The 22,599-nt window shown below is 42.0% G+C and overlaps 1 protein-coding gene across 1 annotated transcript in view; it reads right to left on the bottom strand.

Moving 5' to 3' along the window:
• Positions 1 to 20,578, bottom strand: part of RHPN2 (rhophilin Rho GTPase binding protein 2) — a 30,558-nt gene extending 9,980 nt beyond the window's left edge. Inside the window, exons 1-7 of the mRNA XM_030955815.1 lie at positions 20,168 to 20,578; positions 9,309 to 9,424; positions 6,055 to 6,183; positions 3,275 to 3,350; positions 2,225 to 2,302; positions 1,455 to 1,579; positions 347 to 513 (exon numbers count right to left, since the gene is read on the bottom strand). Of these exons, the coding sequence (XP_030811675.1) occupies positions 347 to 513; positions 1,455 to 1,579; positions 2,225 to 2,302; positions 3,275 to 3,350; positions 6,055 to 6,183; positions 9,309 to 9,424; positions 20,168 to 20,230 (754 nt within the window). The 5' untranslated portion in view covers positions 20,231 to 20,578. The remainder of the gene's footprint in view (positions 1 to 346; positions 514 to 1,454; positions 1,580 to 2,224; positions 2,303 to 3,274; positions 3,351 to 6,054; positions 6,184 to 9,308; positions 9,425 to 20,167) is intronic.
• Between the last annotated feature and the right edge of the window lie 2,021 nt (positions 20,579 to 22,599).

The raw sequence follows: 22,599 nt of genomic DNA, 5'->3' as shown, positions 1-22,599 counted from the left end.
GTCAATTGTCTCTAGTACAGATTTGACACCAAGGTGCTATCACTGAGGTAAAAGCAGGTATGCCAGTGAAACAAGGAATGAAGCAGTTAATGCTACTGCAGTAACTCTGACCTTTGAACTGCAGTTCAATAATCATTAACCACAGCATTCACTAGCTTATCTGCATGTTCAGACTGCACTTCCAGGTTTTAAAGCTTCATCTGAGCTCCTCACTGGGCTTCTTGAATGCCCCTATTCCTCCTTTTCTGTGTAATCAGGCCAGTAGAAAATGCAGAAATCTGTATGTCATCAGAATGAGACAGGGGACATTTGCATGAAGACCTTTCCATTATTTTAAGATGTGTACCTGCAGCTTTCTGAAAAGCATCAACAGCATTTTCAAGTCCAGCCTGGGTCTGACGATTGCACCTTGTTCCAATCTGTGTGTAGAGAGCTCCAATGTTGAATAAAACACTGGCTTTTTCAAGCAACAGATTTTGCTGACACACTGGGACCCCTGTGAAGGAATCATACCTTGGGAAACAAATATTAGAAGAAGTGTTAGGATTAGCAGAGTCCACTGAAGAAAAACAAGCACTTTCATTCTGTTTTTCTGAATGAATAGTGGAATTATTAACTGTTCTGCTACAGTGAAAATGAAGGGGAACAGAAACACCATTATGCTCTGCAAGGACAATCCACATAATTAACCAAGGCAGGAAACAGCTTTATTTGAGACAGTTTTCAGCAGGTTTTACAGCAGTGCCTCCATAAACTCATTACATTTAACTCAGAAATGCCCAAAAACATCACAGAGGGGGAGAGCAGACTGAGCAGTATCCATATGTGCTGCTACACTCTCCTACAGGCGCTGCCAGAGATCAACGGGCATGGTCAGATCCTCTACTGCTTGTGTTTAAAGTTCCTATTTGCAGCTCTCACTAGAAATTTAACAGCTCCTCTTGGCTACATGGTAGTAATTTTTTTTCATCATGAAAATTTTGAATTCAGACTCAAATTTTGCTTTACAGATTCAGTAAATACTCCCTTATAAAAAAAATAAGTTATTCCTTTCTCTTTTCTGGTCCAAGTGGTCTTCTTAACAAATTGAAGGAGAGGAATTAAGGTCCATTCTTTGTCCTCATTTTGTACACCTAGGTTCAGAATTCAGAAACACCTATAGCTATCAAAAAGAAGATTATTTCCTCTCCTTCTCCCTTGTGCTAACCTGTAGCCCAAATCATAATCTAGCCAACGGTTTCACTCTAAGCATGTAAAGAGTGTACTGTATGCAGGTTTACTCTTAACTTAAAAAAAAAAGGAAAAGGAAAAGAAAAGAAAAAAAATTGACAACACACACTGCAGGGATTCAAGAGGAGACACACTGACATACTTCAGATTGAAGACAGTTAATGATTAACCAATGTTCTGGGAGGAAAAAAAGGACTAAAGAGAAACATGAACTACACACTTACCATGTAAATAAAACTCCAATGTGCCTGGTGGGTGGGAAAAATCTGTTTTCTACATAACCAAGTTGCAGGAAATAGCTTATCAACATCTCAATGCCAGCTTCATCTCGGCTAGGAGTGCGGCAGGCCTTGAAAGACAACAGATTAAAATTGAGTTACAGGGTGAATGCTGAAACCCCAAGGATAAAGCTCTGCTTCCTTTGGACTTCTGCAGATCATAGAAATGTGTGGAATCTGAGAACAGTAAGCTTAAAGCCATATGGATTCATGCCAAAAGTTTTTCAGCTGCACACAGTAGCACACAACCTTTAAAAAAGCAAACAGAATCTGTTTGGCAAGTCTCAAAGTTAATTAAATAAAGATTGTAGGTATTTTATGAAAGCTAGAGAAGGCTTATGTTTCTAGCATAGCACAGGAAACAAACAACAGTCAGAAATACCCACCATTCTACTACAGTATTTTGCCAGGTTAATCCACTCTAACACTCTCCCTGCTAAATTTAAAATACTTTAAAATAAAAAATAGTCTTGGATTAACAAAATTTACAAAGTTACATCAATAGGTCAATCATTTTGCATAACTTCATCTGTTTCTTCACTTTTTCTTTACTCAGACTGCAAAGCTCTTGGACAATGAACATTCATGCACCTTGTCTCAGAAATGAAGTCAATAAGAGCATAGTAAGCTCTAAGTAAAAATGTTGTATTTTGATTCCATACAAATATTATTTACAACTGTTATAAGACCTCCTAGTATACCATACTTGAACTTACTTGTCTCAGATCCATGAGATCTGCTATTTCATCTTCATACTCTGAACTGTCTTGACTATAATGTTCCAGAATAAAGTCCTAAAAAGAGAAAAAAAATTGAATATCTAAAAATAGCCTAAACTATTTTTTCTACAGTTCTAAACAGTAGGAAATTGATTCAGTTGTGATTTAACAGTGTCTACTCCCTTTCAGTTAACATGTAACAATGAGACTACAGTAAAACAGCAGGATTAGGATTTAGTATCAGACAAATTTCACTGTGGTGTAAAGGAACCAAACATCTCCTACATTAGCTCCAATTGGTTTTAAAACAACAACACTCAGTAGTTTTGAAAGGGACAAACAAACTCTGTTATCTAAAATGACAAGGGGATCAAGTGACCATAAAAATTTGTTAGCAGAAAGAGACTGCCAACTTCTTGTGAGCTCCACTAGGGCAATTCCACTTAAAATAACAAAGCTGCAATGACATGACGTGGTACCATGATCTGACCATGGAATTTAACCCACAGAAGTAAAAATAGACACAAATGCTACAGTGATACAAGATGGTTTACTGTGAGATAAAAACCTCTATTATACACAGAAGTACAGAAAATACAGAGGATGGTTCAAGCAGCCAGCAAAGTACATCAGACAACAAACAAGCAGAGTTAATGCTGCAACACTGCTTCCCAACTGAGCTATCTTAGTGTAATTTGGTGTATCACTACATTATGCTGAGTAAAACCCTCATTAGTACTTCCTCTCACACTTACATCAGTAATCAATACTAGTATTAGAAACAAAACCATGGAAGGAATTTTTATTCTTTGGTTTAACTTTGTCTTCAAAATGGAATTTCTTGTAACATTTTTGGACTTCTTGTCCTAATTAGGTAGGAGCAATGATGCAAATCAGTGGTAGTTAATTTTTAACATAGCATGATCTTGATCTTAGGGCAAAACAAAAAATAATTTGTACCTAAATTACTTCTGTTTCTCTAAACAAATCTGAAGTGGAAGTTATTACTGTTAACTGTTCATTCTGAAATGTGTATGTAAAATTTACCTTGAGGGGGAGTGTAAAGTCTACATCTTTGGTTTCCTTCAGGCCAAGAGGTACCAGGGGAATACTGAAAGTCTCTCTGTAGGAAAAAAAGCAAAAAGATTCACAACTTTTTTTTCTGCTTCTGTTATAATTACTTTTGTTTTATTTGATGACAGGAAGTTCATACATCGATGGAGTAAAAAGAAAAGTATACAGTTCCTCCCTGACAAGAAAATCTGCCTAATGGCCTGTACTTCTCAAGAAGAGATTGAGGAAAACTGCTCGCCTGCACTTTTTTTTCCCCCTATTATTTAAGCCTATTTTTCCTCCAGGAAAAGGAAAGGAGACTCTCAAAGGCTGCCTCACTGCAATTTAGCTCCACAGCAGCAAGGAGATCTGCCACAGTAAGAACCATGCTAAGTAGCAGCAGTTATAATCAGTATTTTACAGGTTACCAGTGGTTTGTATGTAGTGGTTATGTGTGCAGCACAGGGAGAAGCAGGCCAAAGTGCACCAGCTTTCACAGAGAAAGGGCTAGGAGTAGCAAGTCCAAGAACTACTTCATTTCTAGACAATGCTAGGTGTTAACCTCCAGACAAGTCAACCTCTAGAATATCACAGGGCAATAAGGATGAGAGCTGACTTTTAAAAAGGCCAGAATAGCTTCCAGATTCATAGTTGGTTGTGTAGATTGAACAGATCAGTATCCAGCAATTATAAAGTTCATCTAATATTTTCATTTTTCCTGAAGACAGCTTTTTGACAGTCTGACCACTGTTTAGAGCATTCCATTACCAACTACAAAATCCCATGTTCATTTATGGTCTTGTCAGCAAAACCAACATTCTTATTGGTGAAAATTCCATCCTGAGAGGGTGGCAGTAGGAATGCAGCTTCCTAAACAGAGCAAGAGTCCTTCATGGTCCAGAAAGTGGCTCTGCTAGCTTGCAAAGGACTTCCAGGATACAGAGCCAAAACACCATTTCAAGTGGTGCAAATGATCTGATTTCTGATGAGGCTTTTAAAAGAAACCTCAACACTTTTCCCACAGATTATATCAAGACTTTTTCCTCAAAAGGAAGTGAGACACATGGGAAAGAAATCCTAACTTAGTGATTTAATCCATTCTAGTACCATCCACATGCCCTGTAGATATCAGCATTGCTCATTCAAAGAAAGTGAATTTTTTTCCACAGCTAAGGTGCCACACCCGAGGAGCCAATCGTGAGAGGATTGAACAGTTAGGGAGGTGATCCTGGATTTCCAGAATGGAGCAGAAATAGCATCAGCCTTCTCAATCAAGCTGAAATGTGCGCAAGCACTGGGAGGGCCAACCCTTACATTGTTATAACACAATACAGGGCTGTCCAGTAAACCATGGGTGTGACCTCATGTTAACAACTGCACGCACAATAGTCAGAACAACTACTAATAGCTACTTACTGTTAAAGGCTGGACAGCAGTTACAGGGAATATTTTAGCTGATGAAACATAAAAAGCATTTAGAGCTTAAGAATTAGAAAGGCAAAACACCATTCAAAATAGACTGGGAAAGTAGGATCAGGAGAGAATAACAAGCATATTGCTGTCCAGCCTCAAGGCTTCTGCCTGCCTGGGGGCCTGGCCTACTGCTCATCCTTCAGTGAGAATCCAAATACTTTTAATATCCTTTAGCTAGAAAAAAATAGTTCTTGTGGAGCTTTGCTCTCATTTCCACAGCTGTAATTGCTCTCTGTGCTCACATGCATCTATGAAGACCAGTAAAATCTTGAACAAGAAACCCAAACCTCAAAAAAAAAGACCAACAAAAAACCCCAAAATATTTTTGCATCAAATAGTTGTCAAAGTTTGCCATGGGGGTGGAGGGTGAGAAGTTTAGCACAAGTTGCTGTCTGAGAAAACTACAACATAGATATTTTGCATCAAGTCAGCCTTCAGTTGGAAGTTACCTCCCTTTCATCCTTTTACATTAAGAATTCCTTGTAATCCACCTGGAAGTTTAACACCTAGGTGAGAACAGTGCTAAGAGGGACCAAAAATTATACCCCCATCACATGAAGCATGTCAATTTGTACCTTGAGCTGCTGTTGATCAAATAGTAAATATTTTAGTTTTAGGAGAAACAAGACATATAACTGATACAGAAATCATTTCAGTATGCAGGCAATGAATATTCCTTAATTTTGAAGTTTTATCTTTGAGGAATCCATTGCAATTTAAAAATTAGTGTGCTCTTCAAAGTGGAGAAAAATATCTTGGAAAAAATCCAAATTCATCCACTAAAAATTCCTCTGCTTTAGCCAAGAAATTTATGTTTTTCTGCCACTGAAGATCACACATTCAAGATTACCTAGGCTGCTCTAAACATCAGATCAGCATTGTTTCTGTTCTCCAGCTCCAGGGGACTGCTGAATGCACCACATTTGAGAAGAGATATTATTGTATGGCTAAGTTTGCTCACTCCAGAATGCACTGAGCCAAATTCCCATTCCAATGGGAATTCTGCTAAGTGCCAACTGCTTACAGTATAGCCCCAAGAGCTTTCAATTCTCACAATACTCCTCTCCTCAAAGGAACTTCACATCCAAGGAGTAGTGGCACACACATTTCCCAAGAGAAGGACAAATATGCAGACTAACCCTTAGTCAACAAATCCACCATCAAGTATGTTCTCTTCCTATCAAGCTCTCTGCTCTTTCACATGATTAGTGTCCAACATTCACACTCACCTAGAAACAATTTTGTTTTCAAGGGTAAACAGAAGATCTGTTAATAATTGAATAACTTAGCTTTATACTTACTCTGCATTTTGATAAACTTCTACTGAGATATTAAGTCCTTCCAATTCTTCCTTTAAGATCTGCAGGTCGGAGTTTACAAAACTGAGTTCCAGCAGTACTTGCTCTCGTACTTTGTTGTTGGTGGTTGCTCTGCAGAGACACATCAATTTTTTATTGCTCAGGAAAAGGTTTTCTACAAGCTTGGTTGACCCCCTTCAACCTCCAATGCAAGCATTCTCAGCATTTTTAAGATTTCTTTTTATCTCCTTAAGAGATGATACAAGATCTCATGTTTCAGAATTTATTAGGTTTTTCTGTCAAGAGAGCGCCTGGGCTAGTTTCCAGATAATAGCATGCAGCCACAGAAGATGTCCTATATGCCAGATTTTCCATGTATGATTAAGAGTTTCATATTATTTCAGTTATTTTCAGATACATTAATCAACAAAACTAAAGCATCTTAATCAGAATCACTGTCCTATTTTCAGATTATGTGGTATTTTTTTCCTATGTAGAAGGTAGGTGGGTGGAGGTGGGAGGAGTCAGAGTCTTCAACAGAGACTTCCCCACCTTATAAATTGAATAAAGCTCTGTTGAGACTTCTGATCTTAAGAATAAAAGAAAATAACTTTCCCCCAAAAGTTTTTACAGAAAGAAATATCTTTCAACCAGACCTTTTTAAGGCAAGACAATTTTCTCTATAATTTGATTTTGTTGGATGCAAATATGATTTTGTTTGTTTCCTTTACCATTTATGTATTTAAATGGCAGCACTTTGAACTGCAAGCACAATGGATGTTAACCCATTTAACACTCCCTGAACATTTCTTTGTGATTACTTATTTGTGTATTTATATCACAATTTCTCATCTAAGTCTCCACACTGACAATTTCATTAGAATATTACTCTTTTCAAGATACTTAAATCACCTGTATCTATAAATCCACAGGTATGAGGTTAAGGTAAAATGTATCCATGCTTAAGATACCGCACCCTTATATTAGAATCTGAATCTGAAGACAAGAACAAACTTAGATTTGCAGCATTTTGCATTTACCTTTATTTTAAGACAAAATTCACCTTCATAAATATGAACAACCATCTCATAAATCTACGCTCCACTTGGAGCAGTTCTCCAGATTTATGGAGCACCTTGATGAAGAACTAATTATACCAAAATTAAAATTCTAATTTTGTTTTTCATATTATGAATTAGTTATCTGTGATTTTTCTATGCTGTACTTTAGAAAATAGCTTGGATTGCTTAATTAAGCAATGTTAACATCTGTTGCCTTGATAAACCAACCAGAATACAAACATATGGTGGGGTGGATCTTCCTTGATCAAGGCAGCACCCCACAGATAAATGGGCAAGTTTTGATGCCACAAGCACTTTAATTGTGATGTATTAAGGCTCCATGCCTGGTCTAGTTTACCATTCTCCACAGGAGGGATACTAATATCTTTTTCAGAAACACCAAAGTTCCATCCAAATTGATTTCTCTATTTGCTCTATGGCTGTGAACACCCATGTATATTTAATTTGATGGCCTTTTCATGCTTTTTACACTGTAGACATACTTTTGAGTAACAACCAGTGAAAGACAGCCTCAGGGGCACTGTGATATTGTCAAGATTCACATAACTCTACACTGAATTTAATTTTAATTTCCAATAAAAAGGAGAGAGTGACTTTTAGAAACTCTAAGAACAAAAGTCTTTGCACTATGTGGGTCATGTGCTTCAAGCCTAGTGCTTACTTTCAGCCAAAAGTAAAGAAACATGCATTTCCAGATTTTTCTCTAATTCTACTCCAGGAGGCTTCTTGTGGACAGCAATTGGTTTGTTTCTTTTAGAACCTGATGAAATTCAAATAGAAACTGCAAACATAAAGCTTGTTTATGTTTTTCCTTAGGAGACTGTAGATACAACTAATCAGGTGAACTGTCTGGTGGTCAGGTTACTTATTAAATTGCTTCTTTCAAAGAACTAGCAAGTTTTAATAGTTCAACAGGTGTAAATTCATTTTAGATTTCTAGAATCTTAAAAATAAATCTGTTCCTCTACTCTTAAGTAGATTTCGTTCCCACTCCTGTAAATAGCAACTTCAGTATTTCAGCATTTAATACTGGCAGCAGAAACTGAACTTTAGGATATCTAGGTTAAATGTTACCACTTTCCACATTAGATATTACTCATCTCTTTAGCCCTTCCAAAACACTCCTGAATCAACAAGCAGAAATATTAAATGAATTAAGCATTCTCTTTCAAAAGCAGATATAATAATTTTGCTAACCATACAAAAAGCAGTAAAATTCTAAGTCTCACTCCTTAAGACAATTACCAGAAAACAAAGCACACTTAAGCCAGTCACAGAGGCTAAAACTCCCTAAGTTTCCACCCTGTCACATCTCTTGCAAGAGTGGAGATAAAGCAGGTAACAGACAACAGGCAACCATTGATTAATGGCAAGTTTAAGAAAATTTAATTTATCCAAGCATTCTCACTTCTTTAAGTATATTTAGTAGATTTTGGTTTTGAAGACCTATTGTTGCTCCAGTTGCAGAGAAACAGACACTACAGGAAACTACTGCAGATGAGAATTGGGATAATTTTCAGTTCCTCTGTGTAAGATTAGAAATCTACAGGCTGTCTATCAAAGAGTTAATTACAGGGTCAACATAAGGCTATTCCTATGGAGACAGCCAATATGAAAATATATCCTAACAAAATGTAATAGATGAAATTACCTCAAACTGCAGGAGAACTTGGTGGCAGCTTGTGGTAACCCAGCTCAAATTAGATGTGTGCTACCCTGCTACTCCTGTACATTATTACAGGGAATAAAGAAGGCAATGGATGGTCCTCTCTACTTTGCAGCACAGAACTAAAGGATCTTGGAAAAAGGCAACAGCAGAGTGGCAATACCTTTATTTGATTTGATTTGAGGAGTAAAAGGGACTCATTACAATATTCAGCAAGGTTCACTTGCCATTATCACTAGCAATAAAACAGAACAAAGAGAGCAACCTAAGGAAGTCTAATATTTAGCTCATTTACTACAATATAGTATGGAAGTGCACTTGGAAGCAAACAATGAGTCTGTAGAGCTATAGCTTGAAAAAAATTCAGGGAGATTCACAAATCATTCTACAGTAAAAGATGCAGCATGTTTGGGGGAAACAGGAGAAAATACAATAGCTAAGAGACTTCTACAAAATTAAATTAAACAATTCTTGCTTCGGCAAGAAAACTAAGAAACCATGAGATATACCTTAAAAGATTTTCAGCACCAGCTCTCATTCTCACTGCTCTTAAGATCTGTTGGTTTATAACAGCTCTTTGATTTTGCAGTTTGCTTCGTCCAGTCTCAGCAAGAGGATTACATCCCTAGAATAAAGAAAACAAAATTTTTGTTGCTGTTGGAAGAAACTTCAGAGGAACTAACACCGAATTTCAATGAGCTTTAAAGGTTCATTTAGATTCAATGTTGAAGGCATAGGTTCTGTATGAATACAAATTAGCTACCTTGACAGCAATGATGATCTGACATTAACAACAGTATTTCTTGTCTCAAACTTGGTCATTAAAACCAAAAGAGACCACGAACACAGTACATTTTAAACTCAAAATTCAAACAGAAAATATCTGGTTTAAACCTTAAGTACACATGTGAGCCAGTCTCTTCTCCCCTAAAAATATTTTCAAGATACTTTGCAAATGCAGCCAAATTTGACAGAATGTTATTAAGTTTCTAGGATTTTATGAAAACAGTATCTGGCAAGACAGCAACTCGCATCAAAGCTTCTGCTTAACCCTTGTAAAATCTCAGAGTTCCATACTGGGCTATATGCAGCCTTGAAATACAACTCTGTCCAAAACAGACTGTGGTGCTCAAAGTTTGGGGCCCAAAAATCTGCTCTCACTTCTAGGATCTCTGATCTTTCCTTCTGGTGGCTCAGACCTTCAGTACAATTCCTCCCCCTCCTTCCCCAGGCTCCTCTCTTCACATCTCAAACTTACCAGAATAGAGCTTAACAGGGCAAAATGATTATACTGTCAGACTCTTATCAAATTAGGCTCTAAAAGAGTAAAGTGTGAAATCCAGAATTCACAAGAAGGCTCCCGTGTATGTGCATACCTTATACAAGTGCTGGACTCAAACTGCTGAAACCTGTGTTTGAGCAGGGCTGAGCCATTGTGTTTTGAGCACTGATAAGCTGCAACTGCTACAGATGAATAGGACTGCATGTTTGTCCTTTTTTGTTTAAGAGAAACACAATTTATTCTTTGCCCCTGCCACCCCTTTTTTAAAAAGTATCAAATGTCTTTGAGTCTGAATACTCTAGAGTATGCCAGCACATCCCTGCAGCCTTAACTAATAATTCTGAAGCAAATAAAATCACTGTTTTAAGGCTTACCTTTAAATGAAAAATGTCCTTTTGAGTGGCCTCATTGGGTATCATTACAAAGCTTATCAGAGTTCTACTGTATTGTCTGCTACACAAGAAGATGGCTCAGACCTCTCTAAGTCTTCTTTCAACTACTCCAGCCACTAAATTATGCACTGTTTTGAGACTCTCCCTCTTAGTTTTGACTAGAAAAATTTGATTTTCTTATAAGAGCATTTTAAAATCTATTAACAAGCTCTAATTATGAGTGGTCAAGCAATGACATACCAACAAAACTGAGTATTTAAATAGAACATGACATTTTGATAGTGAAGTTCAGTTCTTGTTTTTGTTGTCAAGTGAAAGCAAACTGAGTCGACAACAGAGAAATCAGTTGATGAAACCAGATTACTCTAGCTCAACTGAGAAGGGACACAGCCCAATAATATTAATCCTACATATCTAATTTGAAAAACTTCTAATAAATAGGTAAAATCACAGGGAGCTTGTGCAAATATCTTCAGAAGCACTATTTGCCATGTAACTTCAAAAACCACACCACACTGATTTACTGCACTGAAATACCACTCACAGCATGAGCTCTCCTCATTGAGGAAGCTCTCACCACAAGACTGACATGTAGTGCCACAGCCCAATTTTTTAGCAGTGGGGAGGGCCACAGTAGTGGTTTCTGTGAGAAGCCGCTAGAAGCTTCCACCGTGTCTCACAGAGCCAATCTGATGGCTCTGAAGATGGACATGCTGCTGGCACAGTTAGAGAGGCTGGCAATGCCTCTGTGATGGCACATTTAAGAAGAAAATCAAAACAGTGCACACGTGGCTTTCCCTAGAGATGGCGAAGTGCTGTGGCCACCATCTCAGTGCAGCTCAAGTCATGGCCTGCCTGCCTGGCCACCCCTGGCCAGCTGTGCCACAGGTGGGAGAGAGTGCAGGGACAGTGATGCCTTCTCCCTCATAGCACCCCGTTTGAGGAGAGGGTTAAATAATGCCAGTACCACGGCATCCCCCACTGCCTGTGCACAGCCAGCAGGGCTGCCTGGCAAGCAGTGGAAACATGGTGAGCAATTCTCTGACATGGAACCTGGAAAAAATCAACCTCTCAGCATGGTGGGATGTAGGAGGATAGAATATAAGAAAATAAAGATAGTGTGGAAAGTAATCTTACCCCTGAGGAGGTGCAGCTGGGCCAATTATCAAAGATTAGGAACAGGCCTGACTTTAACAGGGCACAGCTGTGAGCAATGAGAAGAAGAGCGCTATAACAGAGTGGGGTGGCTGGATGAGAAGGGAGCTGGAGTCAGTTGGCTGCTTTGTGAAGGAGAAAGAGTCAGTGCTCTGAGGAGCTGCCCACGAGAAACGCCAAGAAGGTGTGAAACCTTTGTGATAAGGAGATGACAGTATGGAATCCCCACAGTGAGATGATAACAGTGGGATCCTGCAGGAATCTTTGAATTGGTGGAACTTGCTGCCAATGGCACCTACGAGCAGCGGTTTTTCTTCTAGTCAGAGAAGAGGAGGAAGTGGAGGCATGTGAGGGAAAACAACACAGTGACACCAAGGTCAGTGGGAAAGAAAGAGGGGGAAAGGAGGTGTTTCAAGTGTCAGAGCCAAATTCCTCTACCAGCCGTGGTGAGGACCATGGTGAAACAAACTGTCCTCCTGTAAGGCACGAAGTGCACAGGGGATGCAGAGATTCACTGGAGCCTGTGGAAAAAGCGCTCACACCCGAGTGGGTGGGTGCCAGAGGAAGCTGTGATTCAGTGGGAGACCAGAACAGAGAGAGAGGGCCCCTGCTCCTAAACTAGAGCAGCCTGTCTTTAGAGAACTATACCCTGTGGAGGAATGACCCACACCACGACAGTTTGGGGAAGACTCTCTGCCTGTGGGATGGACCCCACAGCACAGCAGAAGAAAGATGCCTCTCCCTGAGTGAACAGCAGACCTCAGATGATGAGCTGACCAAAACCTGCAGGCTCTGTCTCCCTACACTGTTGGTGGGAATCAGGAAGGGGCCTGCAGGGAAAAAAGGTGTTTTAAAGGCTTATTTTACTTGTCATTATCCTCCTCTGACTCTGTTAATGATAAATTTACTTTGTACCTTTAAATTTGGACCTGTTTTGCCCTTAGAGTGTTTTCTCCTAGTCCTCATCTCACCTCGTGAGCCCTTAGTTAAATTTTATTTTTTTTCCCTCTCCTCTGCCCAGCTGAGGGCATGAGAGGATGAGCAAATGAGACTGTCATGGGTGCCTGGTGTTTGGCCAGTGTCAAACCACAACACACATAGAAGAGGAACTTTTTACTGGAGAGAATACACACATGCAGCAAACTCATTCATTCACCTCAGATTAGAAGCAGTCCTTTAACGACCAAATACTTTATGCTCATTTACACACAATTATACACAAAGACATAAGCAATGCACACTTTAGTGTATAACGTGGTCTTGTAGCCACAAGCTGCTGTCTGCTCTAGTCTGGTTCTTTTTCTGGGATGAAGCTGTTCTTCCCCACTTTACTTTTCCTTCATTTTGTGTTGTACAGTCTTTTCTGCTACTGCTATTCAAAGCTTTATCTCTTTCCATTATATTCATGCCATTTTTCATTTGAACCTCACCAATTATTTCCTCTTGCTCTTGCATTCATTTTGAGTATTTAATTCTCATCTCAGACCCGTTATCTCCATATTTGTGCACAAGTATTTCCTTCCAACTTCTTTCTTGACCACTTACTTCAGGCATACTTCTAAAATGTATCCTTGCCTTGCCCTTCATTTTTTCTGTAAAGCTGCAGCTTCCTCCCAGAAGTCCCTGGCCCCTTCTGTGTGCCAAACAGGTTTGATGACATCATTCAAATACTTCTTTACAGCTTCACTTCAGAAATTTTTCAGGAAGATCAACTGCCTGATTCCCAAGCCCACAAAGCTCGTAGATGTGATCTCTTAATTTTAATGAACTTTTGGTCAAGGTCCCACTGAACAATGAGTACAAAAGTGAAGTGATGTGAAAGTCTCTGCAGAGAGAAAAAGTGTAAGAGATGTTTCCCTCCATTCCAGGTCCCCAGGCACTATTGTTTATAGGAAGGAAAACCAGCCCTGGGCCCTGACAGGACAAGGCACTGACAGACCAAGGTATCTGTATAACCTCCAGTGTGCCTGCAAGTGTGACAGGTTTGATAAGAGGCTTCTTATGGATAGAGGAGTCTGTTTTCAGGATGTGCTCACCTGTTCGAGCATATGGCTCCAATAAGAAGGAATTAACATCTCACTTTTTGGAAAATGTAGCTCTTTATATCTCCTGCACCAGGGGATGAGGACACTCAGCTAGTTTGTGTTCATTTGCAGACTCAAACTCTTAATTGTAATCAAGCTGCCATAAAACTGATGGGTAGTGTGGGAAATGGATTTATAGAAAATTCTCCAAGCTTGACAGAAAGCTCACATAGTGTGCATCTGTATGAAGACTTTATGATAAGAAATGCTGACTTAGAAATGCCATAGAATAGGACAGACATGGTTGAGAGAGAAATGGAACTAGAAACAAGTGTCAAAAGATAACCTTACAAATAAGACTAGATACCTTAGAGAAATAGAACTATGAAAAATGCATTATTGTAACCTTACAAATAAGACTAGATACCTTAGAGAAATAGAACTATGAAAAATGCATTATTGTAAGACCCACGAGAAGTAATTTTAGATTACTGGCTTTAAAGCATTTACAGCATGTGTAGCAAAAATTAATAAGCCAAGATATGCTTATAATGTAATTAAGAAATAGTTAACTTCTGATTGTGATGGTGTAAATTATAACATCTGTACTGTCTCACCCTTCACATGAGACTAAAAGTAGAAGTTTTTAAAATGCCTCTCAGTTACCTCATCTCTAAATCAAAAAAAGAGTTTAATCTGACAAAGGTAGAAGTCTATGTAGAGAATAGTGAAAATAACCAATATCTGAAATAAAACCCTCAAGAAATACAGTCTGGGAAAGATACCCCTTTGTGTAAAGCACAAATTCTATGTACTAAAAAAGTTATTTAGCAAACAGGTCCAAGCAAGTGCTTAGTTTTTGCCTTCCTCCATGCAGAAGATCCCTTTCCCAAACATCATTTCTACGTGGTTCACATCAGAAGTCCAGTCATGATGAATACAAAAATCATGACTGTTTGCCAAACAATGAGTAATGGCAGTAAGTATTCGACATTAACATAAATATGCTTTACAAAGTAGTGGTTTGAACTTTTAAGATGAGCCACACTGTCTGAAGGTGACACAGAGTTGAAACTGGGTGTGCCTCCTTGCTTAAAGGAAAACAGTCCTTTCCAGCCAGTGCAGCTTGTCAAGCCCAGCAGTGTACACAAATGGCCATATCCTCCAGGTACTTAAACATGCATGTTTAAATAACAACTATGTATGGAACTTATCCACACAACTGCTTTGGTTCTAGCAGCAATCGTAGCAAACAGCATATTCACACCAGTATTTCTGGAACTGATCCCAAGTCCTGCTAAATTGTCATTTCCTTACCTTCTTGCAGTACTATAATTAATGGTTCTTTTTGCATATTACCACTAGTTCAATTTTGAAAATTTAGCTGTATACTGCAGATCTTTCAGAAGCACAAGTTTTATCTGAGTGTTTTGTTGTTGTCGTTGTTTTTTGTTTTAATAGAGGTTGGGAAGATCTGGTCTTTCAGAGCCTGGTCTACTTGTGCTATGAATGAAGTATTTTATAGTTCTAAGTGCCTGGCCCAAAGATTAATACAAAATAAAGTAATTATTGTATTGGACTCCAAAAATGTATTTCCTACATGAACTCCATCTTGTCACAGCACTCACTAAGCAAAATTTACCATTCATATTTCATCAGAGATGTCTGTCTCTTGACTAATCAAGTTTCAGACGATTCTTAGTTTCACATGAAGGCCTACTTTCTGGTTTAGGTTTTATGAATTTGTATATAATGAGTGGACTTTGGATGACAAGGGTTATGAATCATTGCGAAGTTGTTTCTGTCCTGCCAGACAAGTGGAAAGAGAACAAATAGCCAAATAAATATTTCCGTGTCAATGCTAATGTTGATGGTTGCCTGGCTACTAATGACTTAAAAAGAACCCCGTGAGCTAAACCCCAGTGGAAGGACAGGTGTGGCAGGCTGGTAAACTGATACATTAACAACAGGTGGGGGGAAGCCCTGCAGAAAAAAGCTCAAAAAGAGGGGAAGGACACAGAGTTAATTAGGTAAGTGCTGATTCATGAGCTACTTGGCATACCTATCATCATTTTCAGTCTGGTGCTTCACTTATGGAGCTGCCTGCTTCTGCTTTTAGCCTTCTTCCCTAACACAGGGGACTAATATACAGCCATTCATTCTGAATCAGCTGGGTCTATGTGATAGGGATCTAGCCTCACAGATGAAAGCAAAGCTTAGAAAGAGAAAAAAATTATGCACCTTTGTTCAACTGATCAGAATCTAAAGATTTATTAAGCTAGCTGTCCTCTGTGTAGCACAGTGGACTGCTATCCAGAGCAGCCCAACTGAAGCTGGGATGTTTCATGTTGAGCCAGCCAAAGCTAGAGAGCTGCAGAAATGTTAACTTTGGAAAATTAACTGTGCCTTCTCCTTACCATTTATTGCAACTTTCTGCGTGGTGAGAGAACTTTGAAAATATGGCTAGTGTAAGGTGTTACAAAGCAGTGAGTCAAGGTGGGAAAAACAGAGTAGAAAGAACTTGCTAGGTATCTCTTCCCTGCTCTGCTCCTACCCACCAAAAAAACAAAAAAGATAAACAAAATCCACCCCCAAACAAACAAACAAAAATAAGGCAGGCATAGCCCTACTAACACAAGCACTGGATCCCATGACTGAGTGAGCACTATATTATAAATATCCTGAGCTCTGTATGTTGATGTGCCTCAGGGATATTTACTTTGCAAAAGCTTACTGGAGTGGTGTACTGTAAAAAAAAATAAAAGAAAGGGGAGAACAGCTTGAAAAAGAAGGCTGTTTCTCTCAAAGATAACTAAAAAAAACCCAGAAAGACATTTGAGAGGGCAAACAAGCCATAGAACCATGGCAGGTGTATAAAATAACCATGGTTGGGAGAAGCATCTAATGTAAGCAAAGCAGCACATGACCTTCTTTAATTACTGTTGGTCTGTTGAAAAATGCTTCCTGTCTAAATGCTTCTAAAACAAATTGTTCTTTGCTCATTATTTTCATAGACAAGGAAGACTGGGGGCAGAATTTGGATGGATGTGTGGGACATGCATGGCTGATTCACAGATTGCTGTCAGTAGCAGTGAAGGAATGTGAAACTCCATACAGAGTAGGTCAAGATATGCGGCTCATGGCCCAAGAGCTCTCACACCACCCAGGAGAACAGGTACAGTGTGCCCTGGCAATGTACACTGAAACAAGCCAAGATAAACAGAACAGTAGCAAAACCAGTTCCTGCCACATTATCATCCCAGAAATTAAAGTTCCAGGGAGAAGCTCTATCTTCTTTTTGATGGAAAGTAAGGTGCTTCTTCCCTTTTGCCATACCCTCTTCAAGACACCACAAAGGATATTTTTTGTTGCTGTCTGTTTTGCTTTTAGAAGTAAAATTCTCCTCACAAGTTTGGTTGCAGCTCATCAAAGAGTTCAGGAGGGTTGTTTTGGAAGGGCAATACAAGAGGACATGAATGGGGCAACAGTGATAGAGTTATATGAACCCTGTGTGGCTGCACAGGTAATTCCCTTAAAATTAGGTAATTCAAAAAGAAAAAACACCAACAAAGACACACCAGCATTGAACCAGCTCAAAGCATCGTACAGATTTAAAGAAAAAAATTATTTTGCACATACAAATGATAAATCTTTGCCACAGGAAAAAAGGAGATAGTGGAAAAAGACAGGGTAAGGGAAAAGGTCCATCTGGAGCAGCTGTGACATCACTGGAAGGGAATGGGGAGGGTAAATCTGAGAAAGAGTGCAAGTGGACTTCAGTTCCTGGCACCCATCACATCTGAGACTCATGGCAGAGTCACTTATTAGTGTGACAACTGAAGTCAAAGCAGGAACCACGACTGTGCATCTGTGTCCCCATTTCTGGCCAGTCACAGTTTTATGGGGCCCCCTCCCTACATTAAAAAAAAAAGGCACTAAACAAAAATTAAGTAAATAAGTTGTTTTACATACTGCATCTTGGGGACAGTGAGGGCTGCTTTCTGGTATGCTGTGTTTAAAACTTCAAAAAGTATAATACATAAAAGAGAAAGAGAGACTTTGAGCACAACTCCCATAGTAATCCATTTATCAAAAGAAATTATCAGGAGTCTAAAACAATTGGATACTGTATGAATTGCCCAATTTTCCTCAATTATAAAATTTCATTGTGCACAATATTCTTAGAAAGTATGGGAGGCAACCTCACTGTGTAAGTAGTGCTTGGAAGCCATGTTTGAGCAGGACTGATGCAAAGCAAGCGTTTTCACCTTGCTACCCAGCTTACAAAATAAAAAAAGTCACTTAAGTAAGTACCTTTTGACCTAAAAAGACAAGGACTATGCTTGGAAAGTGATGTGACTCTGCACCAACAAATGTGATAAACCAACCCTCAGATCTTTTCAGGAAAACAAATAGTGTGATTTAGAAAGGAAGGAGAAAACAACACCAAGATAACTCAGAGGGGAAGGGGGGAAGACCCAAGGACACCCAACAAAAGCTTTGTCACTAATCTCTGTTACATGAAATCACCAAGTTTACCGTTCACAGGGACATGTTGATACCACATTTAAAGTATCTCCTCGGGTTCACAGCTTTTAGCTGTTAAAGATCCCAGGAGAGGGATTGTTTTGGTCCATTTTTTTTTGGTGTTTTGTTTTTCCTCCCCCTTCACCTGGAACTTCTAAATCAGAATTAAAGCTCTGACTTTTCAGACCATTCAACTAACATATAACAAGGTATACTATATTCCTTCTTACTTTTAGGGACTAAAGGCTTTGAGCATCTAGCCTAATCTGAAGTTCATAACTTTATTAAAGACACTTAGGACCTGGGTGAACCTTTCCAAGATCTGAGGGAACAGAGGCAAGAATGTTTCACTGCAGCATGTGGCTCATTCAGATTTTATCAGATCCCCACTTTTTCATTACTTATGTCTTAAAGCAGTCAGTAATAGGAAAGATGCTCCTGATTAGGTATTGATCTTACAGAATTTTCATACATGAGAAAAACTTCATTCCTGTCTAATAGGCTTTACACTGATCTAATACTCTTTCAGTGACCATAACTGCAACATACAACAACTTAATTTAAAACAAAGTAAGTCTTTAGCAAATCTGAGTGTAGATCTACTACTCTTATGACCTGAGGCACAACTTGGCTACTAAACTTCAATTAGTCCTTATCAGTAACTTAGTTCATGAAAAATCAACTTTTTCGCTAACATGCCTCAAGGCAGCCTATGAGCTTCCTACAGTGTAGAAAACATAGCTATGAAAACGAAATAATTACAACTTGGCCACATTGTATGACTGGGAAAGACTGCTAAGGACTAAAAGTCCTGCTAAAGACTACTATGAAAAAAGTTATTTACTCGCCAAATATTCTAGTAGGATTACTCAGATGAGGAAGCCAGACATGGTTTGGTCCAAGTTTTGTTTCATTTCAAGGTGGTAGTGATTCCTTGCTGCATGGCTGGCACAGGTAAAGCTTGGCTCTTTTCAGCTAGAAACAGTTCCTCTGCTAAAGGGCAATGTTCATGAATTTGATAAATACTGTGGCAAAAAAATCTAACAGCCTGTAAAGACGGCAACAAAGCCAAGGCTAAGTGCCTCCCTGCCAGGTAATCCAGGTGGTTGCTAAGTGCGCAGTGGGGCTTTCTGCGCAAAGGCGAGCAGCAACAACCTGATGTATGCAGCTTTTTTTTTACCCCCTCCATAGACTAGGCAGTTTATGGTCTTGGATCCGGAATCTACACCAAAACCCCCATGTACCTACACCCCGACTTGAAACCTATGAACAGCAGTTACAGGTGCTGAGAACTTAAAAACAGCGAAGGAAGGCCGAAGCAGAGCTCTCTGAAAACGGCACTTACTGCCTGCCCTTTACCTCCAGTGAAGTTCACAGAACCCCACAGGGCTGCATTACAGGCAATACTTAACTCTAATTATTGTTGTGCAAAAAAAAACTCAGGTGCAGGTTATGGCATAAGCCGCCCAGTCAGTCTGAAAAGTAATTAGGGCAGATGTTCATTAGGAACTTCCTAATGAATCTGTTAACTTCGTTACCTTACTCCAGTAAACTTTCTTACAGGTACAAAAGGCAATTTACTAGAAAGCGCGCGAGGAGACGCAGCGAAACCGGGGAAGTGAGCGGGGGGGAATAAATAAAGACAGCAAAAAGACGGCAGACAAGTGCAATTTGACTCATTTTGGGATGCTACGAGGGCTCTGTCCTTCAGGGAGACGCCCGGCTCAGAAGCAGGGGAGGGCCGCCGGGGTCCGTGAGACCGCGCTCCCTCAGGGCCGGGTCCCCATCCCGCCGCCCCCCAGGCCGCTCCCCGCGCCCGTGGGCTGCCATAGGACGGAGCCCACAGCGCTCCGCCGGGAGAAAGCAGACCGTGAGCAGACGGAGAGGGCACCCCCAGCCCCGAGCCGCTCTCGGGAGGCGCTGCCCCGGGCGCACAGCCCGCTGTGCACGCAACCCACCGGCCCCAGGCTGGCCACTGAGCCTCCCACCTTCCGAAAGTAGCCGTCCCCCGCCGGCTCCGCCGCCTGGCGAGGCAGCAGGGCGTCTGTCATCTTCGGGCGGGCCGACCAACCGTCTGTCGGTCCGTCTGCCAGCCACTGCTACGAGACGAGCTCTCCTCCCCGAAACCACGACCCTGCGGAAATGCCAGCGCTGCCCCACGGCACCGCCCGGCCCCACCTCCGGTGGTGGCGGGGAGGAGCTGCCCCGCCCCACGGCGCAGCTCCTCCGCCGCCCAGTGGAGCTCCTTGCAGCGACCCCCGGGTGTGTTCCCATAGAAGCCCCGGTGGGGTGGCTGAGGTGCCCCTGGTGCGGAGCCGAGCGGTGGCTGTGGCTGACTGAGAGCGGTGCCCCGCTGCGCGGTGGCGGCTCGGCTCGTTCCTCCTCGGCCCTCCGGCCGTTCTCCGCTGGAGCGTGCCGGAGTCCGGCTGGCCGCCTCGAAGGCACGGCTCGCCTCCTGGAGCTTCCCGCGGCCTCCCGCGCTGCCGAGCCTGGCCACAGCCCCTGGGGTGGCCACCCGGAGCGGCCGCTCCCGGCACCGTGGGGCCGCCACCAGCTTTCCCCGGGCACCGCCTCGGGGAGGTGAGGCTCCCCGGGGGTGGCTGCCGCTCAGAGCGGCTCGTTCCCCCGGGTGGATCGCTCCCAGCCCCGCGGGTGCTGCCCCTCAGAGCGGCTCCTTCCCGGTGAGAGCGGCGCTCCCAGCCCCGCGGGTGCCGCCCCTCAGAGCGGCTCGTTCCCCCGAGAGGGGCGCTCCCAGCCCCGCGGGTGCTGCCCCTCAGAGCGGCTCCTTCCCGGTGAGAGGGGCGCTCCCAGCCCCGCGGGTGCTGCCCCTCAGAGCGGCTCGTTCCCCCGAGAGGGGCGCTCCCAGCCCCGGGGATGGCTGCCCCTCAGAGCGGCTCCTTCCCGGTGAGAGGGGCGCTCCCAGCCCCGCGGGTGCCGCCCCTCAGAACGGCTCCTTCCCGGTGAGAGGGGCGCTCCCAGCCCCGCGGGTGCCGCCCCTCAGAACGGCTCCTTCCCGGTGAGAGGGGCGCTCCCAGCCCCGGGGATGGCTGCCCCTCAGAGCGGCTCGTTCCCCCGAGAGGGGCGCTCCCAGCCCCGGGGATGGCTGCCCCTCAGAACGGCTCCTTCCCGGTGAGAGGGGCGCTCCCAGCCCCGGGGATGGCTGCCCCTCAGAGCGGCTCCTTCCCGGTGAGAGGGGCGCTCCCAGCCCCGGGGATGGCTGCCCCTCAGAGCGGCTCCTTCCCGGTGAGAGGGGCGCTCCCAGCCCCGCGGGTGCTGCCCCTCAGAGCGGCTCGTTCTCACGAGAGGGGCGCTCCCAGCCCCGGGAATGCCGCCCGCAGCGAGGAGAATCACCATGGTGGGCCCAGGACCCGCATGGTCCCTTGGCAGTGACTGCTTTGGGGTGGGTATCGACCCACGGTTCGCAGCAATGGTCTCTCTCTGGCCCCTCTGGGGGCTCTGCCGCCCGCACTCTGATCTGTGTAAAGGCTGGAGAGGTCCCGGAGCCGGGCCCCTAAAAATGACAGCAATACCTCAGTGAAAGGCAGGGCTTGCTCTGCTCCAGGAAACTGCTGTGGGACCAATCTCAACATTGCCGCGGTCTGCTGCGGTTCCTGCTGCAGAGACCGCCTGTCTGAAACACTCCCTTGTGCAAATGGTTTCACAAATGTTATTGGACACAAATATTGGAATTTGCCAATATTGGTTCCTATTCCTAGCTATGCCTTACCTACAGAGCTTGCCAATTCCAAATATTGGAATTTGTCAGTATTGGTTCCCATTCCTAGCCGTGCCTTACCTACAGAGCTTGCCACACATGTAGCATTGAAAGATGGGCATTGGTATTGCCCAACTTACCTTCCTCCCCACCTCCTCCAGCCTTATTTCTCTTTTTGTAGCTCTCTTTGAATTACAGTGTGGTTGTGTCAGGCAAAAAAATTTGGAGAGAGAACACATTGTTTATCAAAGGAAAAAATATCCTTAGAATTATGTCGTTAATGGAAACAGTTCTTTGAAAATATTGGGGTCTCCAAAGGGTTCTACAAGGCAGGCTGGTTAAACTGTGTGTCTACTGTGTGTTTTAAGGAAGAATACTAGAGTCAGCAACTCAGAAATCAGGATCCAAAGATTTGCTGTCTTGAAAGCAGCTGAATTTTGTTTGTTGTGGTTTTGCTCGCTCTCACCTCACTATTTTTTCCCTCAATAATTATAAACATACTGGATGCATGTATCAAAATATGTATTAAATATGAATAGGTGAAAGTAGGAAACTTGCTTCAATTTCTGATCCGAGTGTATAAAAAAGTTTTAAATTTTATGCTATTAGAAAAAGTACTTAACTGACAAAAAGGATTTTAAAATTCAAATCTTGCAAATCGGTATAAAACTCCAATGCAACACATAGAAACTCGTTTAAGTGAGT

The sequence above is a fragment of the Camarhynchus parvulus genome, chromosome 11, assembly GCF_901933205.1.
Source record: "Camarhynchus parvulus chromosome 11, STF_HiC, whole genome shotgun sequence".
NCBI lineage: Eukaryota > Metazoa > Chordata > Aves > Passeriformes > Thraupidae > Camarhynchus > Camarhynchus parvulus.
The sequence above is the reverse complement of the archived record's forward strand: the minus strand, read 5'-3'. Positions and strand labels throughout refer to the sequence as shown.